Source organism: Diaporthe batatas, assembly GCF_019321695.1.
Source record: "Diaporthe batatas strain CRI 302-4 chromosome Unknown Contig00011, whole genome shotgun sequence".
NCBI classification, from domain to species: domain Eukaryota; kingdom Fungi; phylum Ascomycota; class Sordariomycetes; order Diaporthales; family Diaporthaceae; genus Diaporthe; species Diaporthe batatas.
Window position 1 is genome coordinate 2148241 of NW_025408558.1, and position 14021 is coordinate 2162261.

General features: G+C 49.8%; 5 protein-coding genes across 5 annotated transcripts; 3 read left to right on the forward strand and 2 right to left on the reverse strand.

The window, feature by feature from the left end:
• Positions 1-323: 323 nt before the first annotated feature.
• KVR01_008896 (uncharacterized protein) lies at positions 324-1614 on the forward strand. Its single transcript, XM_044789558.1, has 2 exons — positions 324-480; positions 548-1614. Exons 1-2 carry the CDS (start codon positions 456-458, stop codon positions 1525-1527), a joined length of 1005 nt encoding a protein of 334 aa, XP_044641398.1. The 5' UTR covers positions 324-455; the 3' UTR covers positions 1528-1614.
• Positions 1615-2488: 874 nt separating this feature from the next.
• KVR01_008925 (uncharacterized protein) lies at positions 2489-6964 on the forward strand (the record flags this gene model as incomplete). The annotated part of the gene is made up of 8 exons (XM_044786541.1): positions 2489-2623; positions 3319-3447; positions 3483-3749; positions 3819-4154; positions 4699-4824; positions 4905-4947; positions 5163-6098; positions 6945-6964. 8 exons carry the CDS (start codon positions 2489-2491, stop codon positions 6962-6964), a joined length of 1992 nt encoding a protein of 663 aa, XP_044641427.1.
• A 1090-nt stretch (positions 6965-8054) lies between these two features.
• Positions 8055-8830, reverse strand: KVR01_008931 (uncharacterized protein; the record flags this gene model as incomplete). Its single annotated transcript, XM_044785458.1, has 2 exons — positions 8055-8533; positions 8573-8830. 2 exons carry the CDS (start codon positions 8828-8830, stop codon positions 8183-8185), a joined length of 609 nt encoding a protein of 202 aa, XP_044641433.1. The 3' UTR covers positions 8055-8182.
• Positions 8831-10117: 1287 nt separating this feature from the next.
• KVR01_009415 (uncharacterized protein) lies at positions 10118-12678 on the forward strand. Its single transcript, XM_044786240.1, has 2 exons — positions 10118-10570; positions 10642-12678. The coding sequence occupies exons 1-2, from the start codon at positions 10300-10302 to the stop codon at positions 12591-12593; spliced, it is 2223 nt and encodes a 740-aa protein (XP_044641917.1). The 5' UTR covers positions 10118-10299; the 3' UTR covers positions 12594-12678.
• A 117-nt stretch (positions 12679-12795) lies between these two features.
• Positions 12796-13588, reverse strand: KVR01_009137 (uncharacterized protein; the record flags this gene model as incomplete). Its single annotated transcript, XM_044785647.1, has 2 exons — positions 12796-13320; positions 13400-13588. The coding sequence occupies 2 exons, from the start codon at positions 13586-13588 to the stop codon at positions 12796-12798; spliced, it is 714 nt and encodes a 237-aa protein (XP_044641639.1).
• Between the last annotated feature and the right edge of the window lie 433 nt (positions 13589-14021).

Sequence of the window (14021 nt, forward strand, 5' to 3'; positions counted from 1 at the left end):
ACGGACGAAGTTTAGCGATGAAACATGTGGATCCTTGCACAATGCGGTTACGTAGCAGCCTGTCTATGGTGCGGACTCTGGGTGGGCAACCCACATCGATCCCGGAGCCGATTAAGTCCCGTGCAAATCATCGCTGCAGAATCGAATCGCTCGGCGTTACTAGCAAGGGACCCTCTTACAAATCGGCAATTGGAGGAGTCCGTTACGAGTCGTCATAATGAACATATGGTTATGTTAACATGCAGGTATCCGATGAGTTTAAAGTTCATAACCTTAAAATTCTATACAAGTTGCGCATTCGCTGTCGTCCACGGTCTACAATATCTGCATAAAGCCTACTCGCTCTCCTCGTCTGTATATCTGCCACATCCCTGCGCCTAGCTTTCAAAGTTTGGCTACTTTTTTTTGGATCGACTAATTACTACTGAGGATACCGCACGATCAACCGGTACAGAATGAAGGAAGCAATTGTCGACGCCGGTGAGGCCCACGAAGAACCATTTGACGTGACCGCAGGGACGCAGCCTACTGACGCCCAGACGCCCAGGCCCAAAGGTCACGATTATCGACTCGGAAGTCCCAAAGCCCAAAGATGATCAAGTCGTCATCAAGGTGGCAGTCAGCGGGTCCAATCCAAAGGACTGGAAGGCCCCGGAGTGGATTCCAGACAAGATCATCAACCAGGGTGACGACATCGCCGGCGTGGTCCACGAGGTCGGCGCCAACGTCACCGAGTTCAAGCCCGGCGACCGAGTCATGGCCTTCCACGAGATGATGACGCCAGGCGGGAGCTACGCCGAGTACGCCGTCGCGTGGGCGTACACCACGGCCCACATCCCCAAGAACGTCTCCTTCGAGGAGGCCGCCGCCATCCCCCTGGCGGCGCTGACGGCGGCCTGCGGCCTGAACACCAAGCTCGGCCTGCCCGCGCCGTGGCAGCCCGCGACCGAGCCGACCCCGCTGGTCGTCTACGGCGCCGCGTCGGCCGTGGGCATCTACGCGGTCCAGCTGGCAGCCAAGGCCAACATCCACCCGCTCATCTGCGTCGCGGGCAACTCGCAAGACCACGTGAGGAAGTTCCTCGACCCGTCCAAGGGCGACGCCGTCATCGACTACCGGGACGGCGACGACGCCGTGGTGGAGGGCATCAAGAAGGCCGCCAAGGGCGCGAAGCTGCTGCACGCGTACGACGCCGTCTCCGAGAAGAACAGCTACGTCAACCTCGGCAAGGCGCTCGCCGACGGCGCCAAGATCACCACGGTGCTGCCGCACACCAAGGACGAGGACGTTCGCAGTGGTGTTTCGATCCATCGCACCGCCGTCAGCGCGGTGCACAATGACGAGAAGGACCTCGGGTTCGTCTACATGCGGTATTTCGCCAGGGGGATGCAGGATGGCTGGTTCAAGGCTCAGCCTCAGGTGGTGGTCCCCGGCGGGCTGAACGGGATCCAAAAGGGGCTGGACAACCTCAAGGCCGGGAAGGCGAACGGGATCAAGTACGTCTTCAGGATTTCTGATGAGAAGTGAGGCTAGAAACTGCCTGTAGACAGACTTCGACTTCGAATTGGACACATGCAGCAAAACCTCAAAATGCAAATCCACAATAATAATCGCACATGCATCGATGAGATATGTGACTAGTTACCGTCTATCGCAGACTCGCCTGTGTCAACTCTCGTCTACACCTCTGGCAAAATGAGGAACCACCTGGGCAATGCCGTTTCCCAACTTTGGGATGGCAGCTCACTCCACCAGGGATGATGAGTATGTCCAGGCAATTATTTCATCACACCTTCCTCAAGGGAACATTGAAAGAATAAGGTCTCTACATTTGGGACCGAAATCTGACCCAGGCGTAGTGAGCGGTGCTCGGATGGTTGTCTCTCCAACGGAGACCTCGGGACAGTAGATCTTCCCGCGTCCCGAAATTCCATACGGCCACGCCAAGGGCTCTGAAGATTCACTAGTCAACTTTGTAGAAAAGTAGCATATCGCCAAGTCTTAATAATGAGGAGCTCGTCTTGAGCGAGGCAAGACTACGGGCCATATGGTCGCCTTACGTAGCTCGGACACTGCGGCCAATCTACATTTAGCTAAGAGCCCGTGTGTCCGTGCAAGCAGTCAATCAATTGACGAACATAAATTCATGATACTCTGTGCTCAACGTCCTGTCATCTCAATGTAATGAGGCACTTTGTGTAATCTTCCGATCCGACGATGAGGCTTCCAGGGTCAAGGGGAAACACGCTTGTTGCGCATTTCCCAGGCCGGGTGGCTGACGCAACAGACTACCTGTGAAAAATCTTCACCACAGGGGAGGAAATCAGTATCCAACGGCCTCACTACTATGAAATGTCTTGGTACGGAAATTCGTTTGCCACGAGCCCTCGCCCTTAGTAGATCAAATATCTCACCAGCGTGATGGTGCTGCTCTATTTTGTTGATTCTGGTTCAACAACTCAATAGGATCAACGTCTTAAAGCCGCCAATGGAGGATGCGGAGTATGTTGGTAAATCAACCCGAACAAGAATTTATCAAAGGCATCCGGTGGGGATGGCAAAACTCATCGTAGCATTCGTGAGATCAACGCCTATCTTATGCATCTGCTGGGCTCATGGTGAGGTACGAAATTCTGCAAGCAATCGTCGTTTCTAGGTTGTGCTATAACCTGACATTGGCACCCTAAACGCGTCATGTTCTGCCTCTGGAGCCATGTAGCTCAATAGTCATCAATAAGATGCCTTGGTGAAAACAGTGGCCGCCTGTCACCATGTGCTGCTAGTTTCAAGATCTCAAGGCAATTTATCACAGTAGAAATGAGTTGTCTTACAAGTATTCTCCCGTTCTATTTAGGCCTGGCATCATAGAGATCTCGAACCTCTAAAATGACGATTTTAGTGGGAAATGGTGGCCCAGATGCGCAGGGGTGCAGTGGCCGGCTTATCGTGCTTCTCAGGCGCTGCGAAGAAGGCGCACTTATACCATTAGTAAAGACTGAATTTGATGCGAATTACTTAAGTAGTGTACATAGTCAAAGGTTCTCGGCTTCGTGTTTATCAGTATCTTTTATTTTAACAAAATTACATCAGTGTTTGCTGAAATGGGACGCACGCGTATTGTTCTTGCTGAGTCGAGCTGGAAATCGTTTACTAACCAGCAACGGCCATTTAGGATATATTTACAATCAATCCAATCATTTCGTCTACGCAACAAACTGAAGCCTCGTTTCTGGCGGAACAGTTCCGCGTGGAGGCGTTTTGCTTTTTTTTGTTGGGAAGCACGGAAATAACATGTTTCGACCGCTCACGTGTCTCCAGCCAACGCGCATGGAAGTCGTTGCGGAACAACAAACACTCGGCCTGCGCACCATCCCATCCCTCCCCGCATCCTTCAAGCGCCAAGCACAGGAGCAATGTGGCTTAAACGTGCTGCTTCCACGCATCTGCGTGTGTGCAAAGCATCTCTGTTTCGTTCTTTGCAGCATCAGAGATGTGTCGTCGATACCGCAAGACATTCAGGTTGGGCAACACTGCAGCGCTATGCGTCGTCTACCTCACCCCTGCGAGGGCTTGAATCCAAGTCTGGAAAACCTGTCAGCGACCTCGAGCCGGCTCGCCGCGTGCTCAGGGAGACATTCGGCCATAGAAAGTTCAGACCGGAACAAGAAGAGGTCATACCTCGACTTCTGTCTGGGGAGAGCATGGCCATATCTTGGCCCTCGAAAAGTGGAGCGAGTATTTGTTACCTGGTCCGTCATGTTTTCTGGACTATGGCTATGACTTCATGGCAATTCTTCAAGTACTGATGTCTTTTTCAGGTTCCGGCTGTGTTGGAAAGCTTGACTGTGAACCACGGCATTACTATCGTGATCCGTGGTAGCGATACACTACTCAGACGCAAGGCGGAAACACTTCGTGACTCGGGGATTCCTGTTGATGCCGTGTATTCTGTCTACCATGATGAATCTCTTTTGAAAACAACACGGAAGGCTGCTCTCGACCGTGTACGCGCAGGCAAAACTCGCATCCTGTATTTACTCGCGAAAGACTCGGCCGACAGGGACGTCCTCGAAGCCATCGAGTCCGCGCTGGATGGGGTATATCGCATCGTTGTCGAAGATGCATCTTACTTCACAACCTTAGAAACACATGAAGTGAGTCTCCACATCTGTTTTTCACAATGCACACTATCTCATGTGACGATCACAGGCATCACGATCACGGAGGTTTGAAATAGGTGGAATAAAAAGGTTCAATTCCCGTGCCCAGCAGTATCGAACTTTCCTGCTTACTCAGAGCACAAAGATTGATCCGCCGGACAAGGCCAAGATGTCTGGTCGTCGTAGGCGACAGCTGTCACCCGGATGTTGTAGAGGACGTTTGCCTGAATTTCGACCTGCTAGATCACTCTAGCCACATCATTCCGATCCTGCCACAGCCAAAGTCCGTTCAGACTTCAAGTTCACGCATTTTCTGACCAGGAATGGAGGTCCAGTTCGTTAACAATTTCTATCCTAGTCTCGAATTGCACGCTCACGCCAGTGCCAGTCAGTACGCTTCCGCTGAGTACATAGCCGACTTGATGAAAAGACGACCGGGTCCTACGGTAATATACGCTGGAATAGGAAAGGTATTTTGTCTCCAACCCCAAATAGGGCTCCATCGATTCACATGTCCCGCTTTGATTAACTGCAACAGATGACATACGATGTTGCAAATTATTTGAAAGGGGCTGGTTTGTCTGTGGGGGCCATCATAGAAGAGCCCACGACGCATCGATCAAAAGAGCTTTTGTCTCGCTTCGAAGCGTCTGAATTCGACGTCGTAGGTTGAAAATTACTGCCATTAATCTTGGTGGATAAGAACCTGGTACCTACGTGAGTAATATGCTCACGCGAATCCAGCTCTGCACTACCATCTCTGCAGCGGAACTTATCGAACACACCCGTAAGAAAAGCCCCCTCGCCTCCGAGCCCCATTATCCATGCGTTTGCCTTCTATAAGCAACCATATACAGTTTGTGACGCCCATACGCCGACCGGCCCGACTGGGTTTGAAGTCGCAAGAATACGCGTCCTCCCCCCACCAGCATTGTACACACGTGTCCCACGATGAGCCGCGTTCGATTGGGTCACTATGAGCTAATGTCAACACTTTCAAAGATGTACGGAACGTTGTAATCGCTTCTATGCCGAGTAGCGTATCGGCGGTCTACCGCGAAATGAGGGTTGCTGGACGCGACGGCGGATGGAGCAAGGCATTCCTGGTTTTAGACACAGTAGGAATGTATCAATCCGAGACTGGGAAGCGTGCCGCGCTGCCTTGCCGACACGATATAAGATCACTCCTCAACAAAATATTTTTCAAGGAACCGACCAAGCAGACTATCCACATCGACAGGCACAAGCTAGGGTGGGAATTGGATATGAAGTTTACCCGTATCTACGAAATTCTCGAGGGCCTCCAGGACCAACTCGGCCTCATTTCTGTGGGAGATCAAGAATATGGTGCTTATCGATACGCGTATAGCCGACGGGGCTTCGACTTGAAGAAGAGTGCTTCACCCATCGACATGGCCATAGTCGCCAACTCCACCAAGTCCGGAGATTTTTATTATCTCAACTTCCAAGGAGCGAGAGGGCAAATCGAAAGCTTCAGCCGCTCAGAAGCCATCAATAGGCTGAATCAAATGAGTGGTCTTGGTCACATGACAGTTCGTCCATGGAACATGCGGCTGGAACTCCGTATCTTGAAGCGTCCAAGCCTGGGCAACGGGCCCGGCAGCATCAGAGCAGTCGAAGAATGGATGTATACAAGTTTACAGAGGGGCTTGGAAGCCTGGAAGCAATCCCGGCGAGAGGTTGTCGAACTTTTCACCAAGGACCGCTGCACCTCCGTTGGGCTTGCTGAGTATTTTGGCACAGAGCTCCCAGGTGGCCGGACACGCTGTGAGCGTTGCGATTGGTGCTTGACAGGGAAACCCCTCGTACTGCCACCTGGCATAGCAGAGGACGAAATCGACCGCAGAAGGGTCATAGCCGTTTTGCATGCCGTACCCGACCGTAGTAACCCAAGATTTCTGGCTCGTTTAGCCTATGGTACGGATTCCATGCAGATATATATTCGGGGCGGCTTCGGCCACACTATATTTTTCCTTTATACTATATAACTATCTTTTAGTTTAGCCACTTATTTCTTCCCTAATAGTCTAAAGCTTATATATAAAGTCTTTAATAACTTTATATATATCCTTATAGTCCTCTTATAGAGGAACTTTAAATTCTTTTTTTTATTTATTATATTTTTCTATACTATTAAAAAGTTATTAGTTATTAGTAATAAAAATATAGATTTAAAGAAAAATAAATTTATTATATCCTTCCTTTACCTTTTTATAAATTACTTTTAAAACTTTTTTTAAGAGTTTTAATACTTTATTATAAAAGTTTTAAAGGTAGTATATTATAAATTATTTTTATTTTAAGTTCTTTTAAAATTAATAATTATATACTTAAATAAAAGCTATAATATTAACTTACTTAATAAAGGTTTTATTAATATATATATATATATATTTAAAAGAATAATTTTTAATTAAACTTTCTTTTATATAATTTATTTATATAATAATTATTTTTAAATTTAACTTTACTATATAACTTTTTTATAATATTCTAATTAATACTATTATTAAAATAATACCTTTTAATTTTATTTATATATTATAAAATTAAAGTTATAAATATTTATTATATTATAATTATTATTATTAATATTATAAACTATGTATATTTTTAATTCTATTATTAAACTAAAAGTAAATAGTTAAAGTCTTAAAGGAATAAAATATAAAATATTTTTGAAAATTAATTTAGTTAAGTTTACTATATAGAACTTTTTATAATAACTTTATAATTTATATTTATAACGTTATTTATTATTAGAAAATATTTTCTTATATTAATATATTAAGTTATACCTAATTAGTTTAGGTTAATACTATTAGCTTATTAAAGGTTAAAGCCATTATAAACTATAAACTTCCTAATCTAACACTAGTAAGCACTATATATAAGTGCTAAATTCGCTATATAACTTAAATATAAATTGGCTAAAATAGGTAAAAATAAAGCTACTATTCCCCCAAGGGTTCTAGCTCTACTTAAGCAAACACCCATCCATTAGCTCCACTACATTACAAGTAAAACCACTTAAAAACAGTCGCTCAGCCTACTATACTTCTTATTATAGTTAGATATTTATTATTTAAAGGGGATTTTAAGGCCTACCAACCCACCAAACTAAGATATAACTAGGTAAGGTTACTACACTCTATTATTACTCTAGGTTTATAGTTCTAATAGCTTTATAAAAAAATAACTATTAATAATTAAATCTATAATTATATAAAGGTAAACCTCTACTTTAAAAAGAAGTTATTAATATTTAAAATAGTTAATATATTTCTAAAAAAACTAAGAGATTATAAACTTAAATTTAAAAACTATAAAGCTTTAACTCTTTTAAAAATAAAAAAACTAAAAGAACTTAAAAAAAGGTTTAAATTAAATTAAACTAAGTTATAATATAATAAAATAGTTAAATAAAAATTAATTAGAATTTTATAATTATAGATCTTTTAGCCTTATACTTAAAAGAGATGATTAATATTATATTTTTTTAAGTATTAGGTTTTAAGTACTTATTATTATATAAAGGTGCTATATATATCCTTAAATATATATAGAATAGAAGTGAAACCACATATGTTTGGGGCCTGAAGAATTCATGTGTGTACCGGTCCATGCGACACGTGAATTTCGACGTAAGTGCTTGTTTTCTCTATCCCCTACATCGGATGGGCGTAGTATGGTTCCGCTAACATTAGACCTTTTGGATGATGCAGGCCCTTGTCAGGGTGTTTGCGAAGGAGTGTGGTGTGCCTGACGCTGAGGTTGACGACTGGCTATGACAGAGAACAGCGTGGGGTACTGTCGTATCTTGAGAGCGCTTTAAAGAAGGATACGGTAGCGAAGAACCACATGGGTCACACATGATATGTGCTTGTTGCCATCAAGGATGACAGTTCATTTCAGCTGTGTTAAAATGCATTGTCTGTTGTCCTTACAGGACGCTTCTTGCGGCTCCGCCTTAGTAGAGGTAGTTGAAGCATACAAATAGTCTACACAGTCTGATCCTTGCCAATCCTTCTTGTCGCAGCTCTAACCATAAACGAATGCCGGTAGGTCTCGTTGAAGAAACACCAGGTCGTTTCGTCCCTGAAGCCGAATCTATGATATAGTAGCTTCCCCTCAGGGGTAGCATCCAAGTAGCACTCAAAGCCCTCCTCATCCGCCCTCTCGACACCCCACCTCATCAGCATGCTTCCAGCCCCCTTCCCCTGGTACTTCCCCTTCGTAACAATCATCTCCAAGTACCAATGCGGCCTGCCCTCCATAACTTGCTCATGCATGTCCGCAAGCTTCCCAAAGAACACACTCGCAAGCGCCGGATCCCCATCCGCAGGCCAACACTCGGGAGGTGGAGGAGGCTGTGGCGTCCCGGGGCCCACCACAGGCGTGTTCCACTTGGCAAATGCGACTAGGGCCGGAGGCGATGACACCGTATCTTCGACGACGACGAAGCGCGCGTTCGGGTCATTGACCTCCTCTGCTAGGGTGTCCAGCCAGAACGTGCGCGCGGATGCTGACGTGCGGGGGAAGAATGTGCGGCCGATCATGTTGCCCGAAAAGGCGTCCAGGACCGTCTCGCACATGTCCTCGATGTCTGCTGGGATTCCCGGGCGCAGTCTGAGCGTTGGCGATGGCATGGTGATGGAGCTGTCGTCTGATGTTTCAGGTCCCGAGTGATGGGGTACCTAGGTATGCTGGGGTTACAGCCGGTACCCTAGAGGGTGGTATCCAGGGCCCATTCACGCGGATCGACCAGGAAGTTTGTGCGACAACATCATTAGGTCCGGGCATCGATAACACGGCAGCCGTAGAACATTGCCCTCTATATAGTCCGTTGTTGGAATCTAGTTACAGTGTCGAGACGAGGACGGTCTTTCCGACATGGCTTACTCATGCATTGAAGTCTTGCTGACTGTGCCTTTGGATACTTGCAGTGGAAAGCTGTGATTGGGGGCACCTGGGCACTTTGCACGTTGTTGACCGGCTGAGTCACTTGAGCGGAGGTAAAGCCGAGAAACGGCGGAAAGCGTCCACGCCGGTACCGAGACTTTTCTGCTTTCCTTTTCATTTTGATGGAGGGGAACACAGCGACAGATGCGGCGCATACGTCAGAACTACTTGGCATCGTAGGTAATCCATCATTTTACGTGGCTGTGGGCGGCCATGCCAAGATACTACTTGAGTATGCTTATTATTAAGGTACCTAGGTAGTCCCTGCGCAGACATCCCAATTTCCGATGCACCATTTTGCCCTCTCCATGTGCTCGGAATTGGTGTTTTCGGCACCCTGGATGGAGCCTTTCTTGATTCGGCCGGACCTGGGCTGCCCTCCCAGGGGCTCGCAGGGTCTGCTCAGGATATTGGTTCACCCTGAACCGAGGCGTTCTACACATTTGGTTGCGAGACACGTGATTTGGGATCACATCGAATCAAAGGCATTGGTGTGAAAACCAAAGCAGTTTTCGACCTCGGCTACAATTTTCCAAAATGACAAATGTAGTCTTCTTGACCGTATTGGAGGATAGTCAACGTTGCTCAGGTCACCATTGTGAACCGAGCGTCGAAAAGCAAATGAGATCCCATGCAATACTGAGGAGTAATACTATGTACCAAGCAAGGGTTAGCTTCCCTCGAACGTCCTAATGAACCTGTGTGCCTGTTGTGCCTGACCGACTGCCCGCGCGGGCGTGGAGCCCTTGTTCCGGGAAAAGTGCTCGCTCGTGCCGATCGGCAACGACCTCCCTCTTTAGGCAGGTGAGCTCCCCAACCCCGGCCTGGCGAGGATAAGCTTCATGAGGCTACCCACAACCCGCGCCACGAATGGGGAGAAGACGATAACATGATAGGCCAATGCCCTCGTCGCCATCTGCAGTGCGACATGGCGCCTGCAAAGTAGTGATCCACACGAGAGCGGACGGACATGCGCAGGCACCAACTAGCCCGAGCAGATGCAGCCGTAGCGAAAATGGTTGACGACTACAAAGGAGACGCGGTCGCCGGTTGTGAGGAGGGGGCTGACGACCTGCCTCCTCCTCTGCGCTTCACCTCCTTTTTTACAGTCCATTCGCTGCTGTAGAAGCTCGTGAACGAGGCCGAGACAGCCAGCATGAAGTCTACCGTGTTGGTCGTGGCCAGTGGCCTCTCCGGCATGGCTCACGCCGCCGCCGTGAACACCACCACCTCCGCTGTCCCCAGCCCGACTCAGCCATGTGCTGTTGCCAGTGCTGCATACGCGTCTCAGATCGCCGTATCTCCCTTGGCCACTCCTACGATCGCTGCGGGCATTGCTCACGACTGCTTGCTTTCCGTGCCGCTGGGGAAAGAGGCGGCCATCGAGCTGGTTGACTCCATCGAGCCGTACCTGGAATGGCAATCAGGTTTGTGTGCCCGTCTATTCCAAGGTTGCCAAGATGGCTGGGAGTCCTAGGACTAACGTGCATTTTTCCAGACTCCGGCTATTTGGCAGACCCGCCAGAGGATTACTTTTACCCGGCTTACGACATGTTTGCCAACTTGGCTTCCATCCGGTCTAAGCTCGAGAGTGACAGCTATTCGGGAGAGTACGAGTTCCAGCAAGAGCTCTACAACACTGTCTTCGGCCCGGCCCACGATGGCCACTTTGTCTACTACCCTGACCTCTTGACTCTCGTTTTCGACTGGAACCGCCCGCTGTCGCTGGTGTCCATCAGCGAGGACCAGTCTTCACTGCCGGAGATCAAGATCTACGAGGATGTGATCTCGTCTCCCAGCACTGCCTCAACCGTGGAATTGATCAATGGGATCGATGCTGCCACTTACCTCGAGGACACCATCAACCAGGCTGGTTGGAACCAGGATGTTGACTCTGCCTACAACTCCATGTTCTTCGAGCTCTCTGCCCCTGCTGCGGGCCTGGGCGTCGGATACTTCAAGGGAGGTGGTCGTATCCGTTACATCTATCACGGCGACACCACGAACATCACCTTTGCCAACGGCACTGAGATCACTCTTCAGAACTATGCCCGTATCAAGGTGCCCCTGACGGGTATCACGGACGGGGAGTCTATGTATGAGCGGTTCTGCGACCCCAACGGCTACGACAGCGGCGCGTCTACCACCTCTGTCACCAATGGCACATCCGCGGCTCTGACGAGCATCCCTGGGTACCCTACGCCTGTGATCGTCACTCAGGACGCCGTCGTCGCTGGATTCTACCTTGACGGCGAGGGATACGAGGACGTCGCAGTCATCGTCCTCCTGGCCTTTGAGAGCGAGTCCCCCGCCGAGTTCCAAGCCGTGGCCTCGCAGTTCTTTGCCGATGCCAAGGCCGCTGGTAAGACCAAGCTGGTCATTGACTTCCAAGGAAACGGAGGCGGATACATCCTGCAAGGATACGACTTCTTCCGCCAGCTGTTCCCCAGCGTGCAGGAGGACGGGTTCTCGCGCTGGAAGGCCAGCGACTCGTTCCTGGCCATCTCGGATGTCATCTCAGATGTCGTCGGCAAGATCGACCCCTACACATCCGACGACCCGACCTTGGTCAGCTTCTACGAGAGCTGGTTTAATTGGCGCTACGACCTCAACCTCACGCTGGACCCCTTCGTGAGCTTCGACGACAAGTTCGGCCCCTACGTCTACCAGGACACCGACTACACCAACATCATGCGGTGGAACCTCAGTGACCCTCTGACCACGACCAACCAGACGTTCGGCCTGGGCATCGAGATCGCAGGCTACGGCAGCCTGGCCAACCTGACTCAGCCTTTTGCGGCCGAGAACATCATCATGCTGTACGACGGAGTCTGCGCCAGCACCTGCACGCTCGCGTCGGAGATGCTCCGCATCCAGGGCGGCGTAAAGTCTGTCGCCATGGGTGGACGCCCGCAGGAGGGCCCCATCCAGGGCGTCGGCGGCGTCAAGGGCGCCCAGGTCCTGGACTGGTCGTCGGTGCTGGCCTACAACCAGATCGCGCTGGAGCTCGGCGCCAACATCACCACCGACGAGCAGAAGGCCGCGCTGTCCCGGTACAACGACCTCGCCGTCAACCGCAGCACCGCAGGCGCCATCAACGGCCGGGACCAGATCCTCCGGGACAACGTCGACGATGGCATCCCCGCGCAGTTCATTGCCGAGGAGGCTGACTGCAGGCTCTACTGGACGCTGCCCATGATCACGGACATCACCGCGGTGTGGAAGGCCGTTGCCGACTCGGCGTGGAACGGCGCCGCGTGCGCTTATGGAGAGCTGTCCTCCCCGGCCTCGTATGAGGCTGCTCCGAAGAAGAGGGCCGCTGGCGACATCGCTCATGGCCGTGTTCCTAAGCCGATCATGCGTCACCCGCACGCGACCAAGATCGGCAGGCGTGAGCTGTCCCAGCCTGATAATGTCAAGGCTAAGCAGATGCTCAAGGCTATTCCATAGACGCGCCATTGCCCCCATGGAGACGTAGCTGTTTGGGCTTATGATATAATATTAGTGTATATATCTACAATATTGGAAACAATTACTTTTGTTGAAGCCTCTGAATAGTCTCTGTGATCGCTTCAATTGGACATTCATCCTGCTGTATCTGAGCGTCGTGTCCAACACCTGAAGTGAGGGGTTTCTGGCACGTCTTTCGTCGTCACGACTGCTGTGCAGATTTCTCGGCGGCGGCTGTCTCTGGCGCGCCATTCCCGTTGTTTGTTGCTGGGTTTGTTGCTGCCTGTGGGTCCTGCGCGAGAGGGTTCTGCTCTCCAGGCTGCTTTTTTGGCTTTCGATTTCGCAGCTCCCTTCTCACAAGGTCTATCTCGACGACTGGCGTTCCAGGAGGTACTCTTCCCTCCAGATGGTCACCATCCCAGTCGAAGTAAAGCGCCCAAAAGGGCCCCTGTCGCACGGCCACGAAATTCTCGTACCCGTGTAAGGTCAGCCTCCGATCTTGCCGGGTGCAGTCGAACGGCCCGGTGAGGTTTCCTTCTGAGAACTGTCGCGTGCCGAATTTCAGTTCAAATGTGCTCACGTCCATGTAGATCCAGTTCATGATAGGCGCTTCGTCGGATATGGTGGACACCAGACCGGGGTGGTTGAGCTCCGGGTACCCCAGGAAGTATCCCTCAAAGGGATGGCCGAAGGGGACATCGTTGTCGAGTCCAGTGTCTACAAACAACTGTGATCAATGTCAGCAACCCATTCTGCCCAATTAACATTGATGCTGGCTCTTGCGGTCGCGGTGAATAAGAACTTACCTTGTCCCCGGACAGGACCACCCGTCGGCCTTCAAGGGTCTGGCTGTATTCGGAAGACTTCGGGACGTGGACAATGAGGTTATTCTTCCTGCTCCGGTGCTCTTCTCGCCTGGCCTTTGCTTGGGAGGCTTTGATGCCTTCCGAAGCGCCGGTGACGGCGCCAAAAGCGACGAGAACTGACAAAACCATGGTTTTCGCGTGTCAAGCAACTTGACGATTTTGTCCAACGCATCGTTCGACCGAAATGCGAGAATTCCACCTCGACACCCGGACGTTGCCATTGCCAACGGCATGCCAACGGCAGGTGGCAAACATCTTGACACGGTCTGTGTGGTGGGCGTGGACGTCTATAGGTGCAGCAGTGGGCCCCACTGAAACCGGATGCGAAACTCGCTTCTATGAATCGTGGAAACATACGACGTACGATTCAGGGTGCAAAATCCCGGGGAATCTGGTATCGCTGTATCAGGAACCATGCACCCTCGACAAAACCATCTGATGAATTGTCCGCCCGGCTCCATCCGACTGCAGGAGACTGGACGCTCACAGGGATGTTCATACAAGGAGCTTTGACAGTTTGTGGCCATCAAACAATATCACATTGGCAATGCTAGTATGTACG

Excerpts from the sequence above, each read along its gene's own strand:
- KVR01_008896 (XM_044789558.1), top strand. The coding sequence starts at position 456 with ATGAAGGAAGCAATTGTCGACGCCG. Across the intron at positions 481-547 it reads GGAAGCAATTGTCGACGCCG|GCCCAAAGGTCACGATTATC; the intron begins GTGAGGCCCACG and ends CCAGACGCCCAG.
- KVR01_009415 (XM_044786240.1), top strand. The coding sequence starts at position 10,300 with ATGAAGTCTACCGTGTTGGTCGTGGCCAGTGGCCTCTCCGGCATGGCT. Across the intron at positions 10,571-10,641 it reads GTACCTGGAATGGCAATCAG|ACTCCGGCTATTTGGCAGAC; the intron begins GTTTGTGTGCCC and ends GCATTTTTCCAG.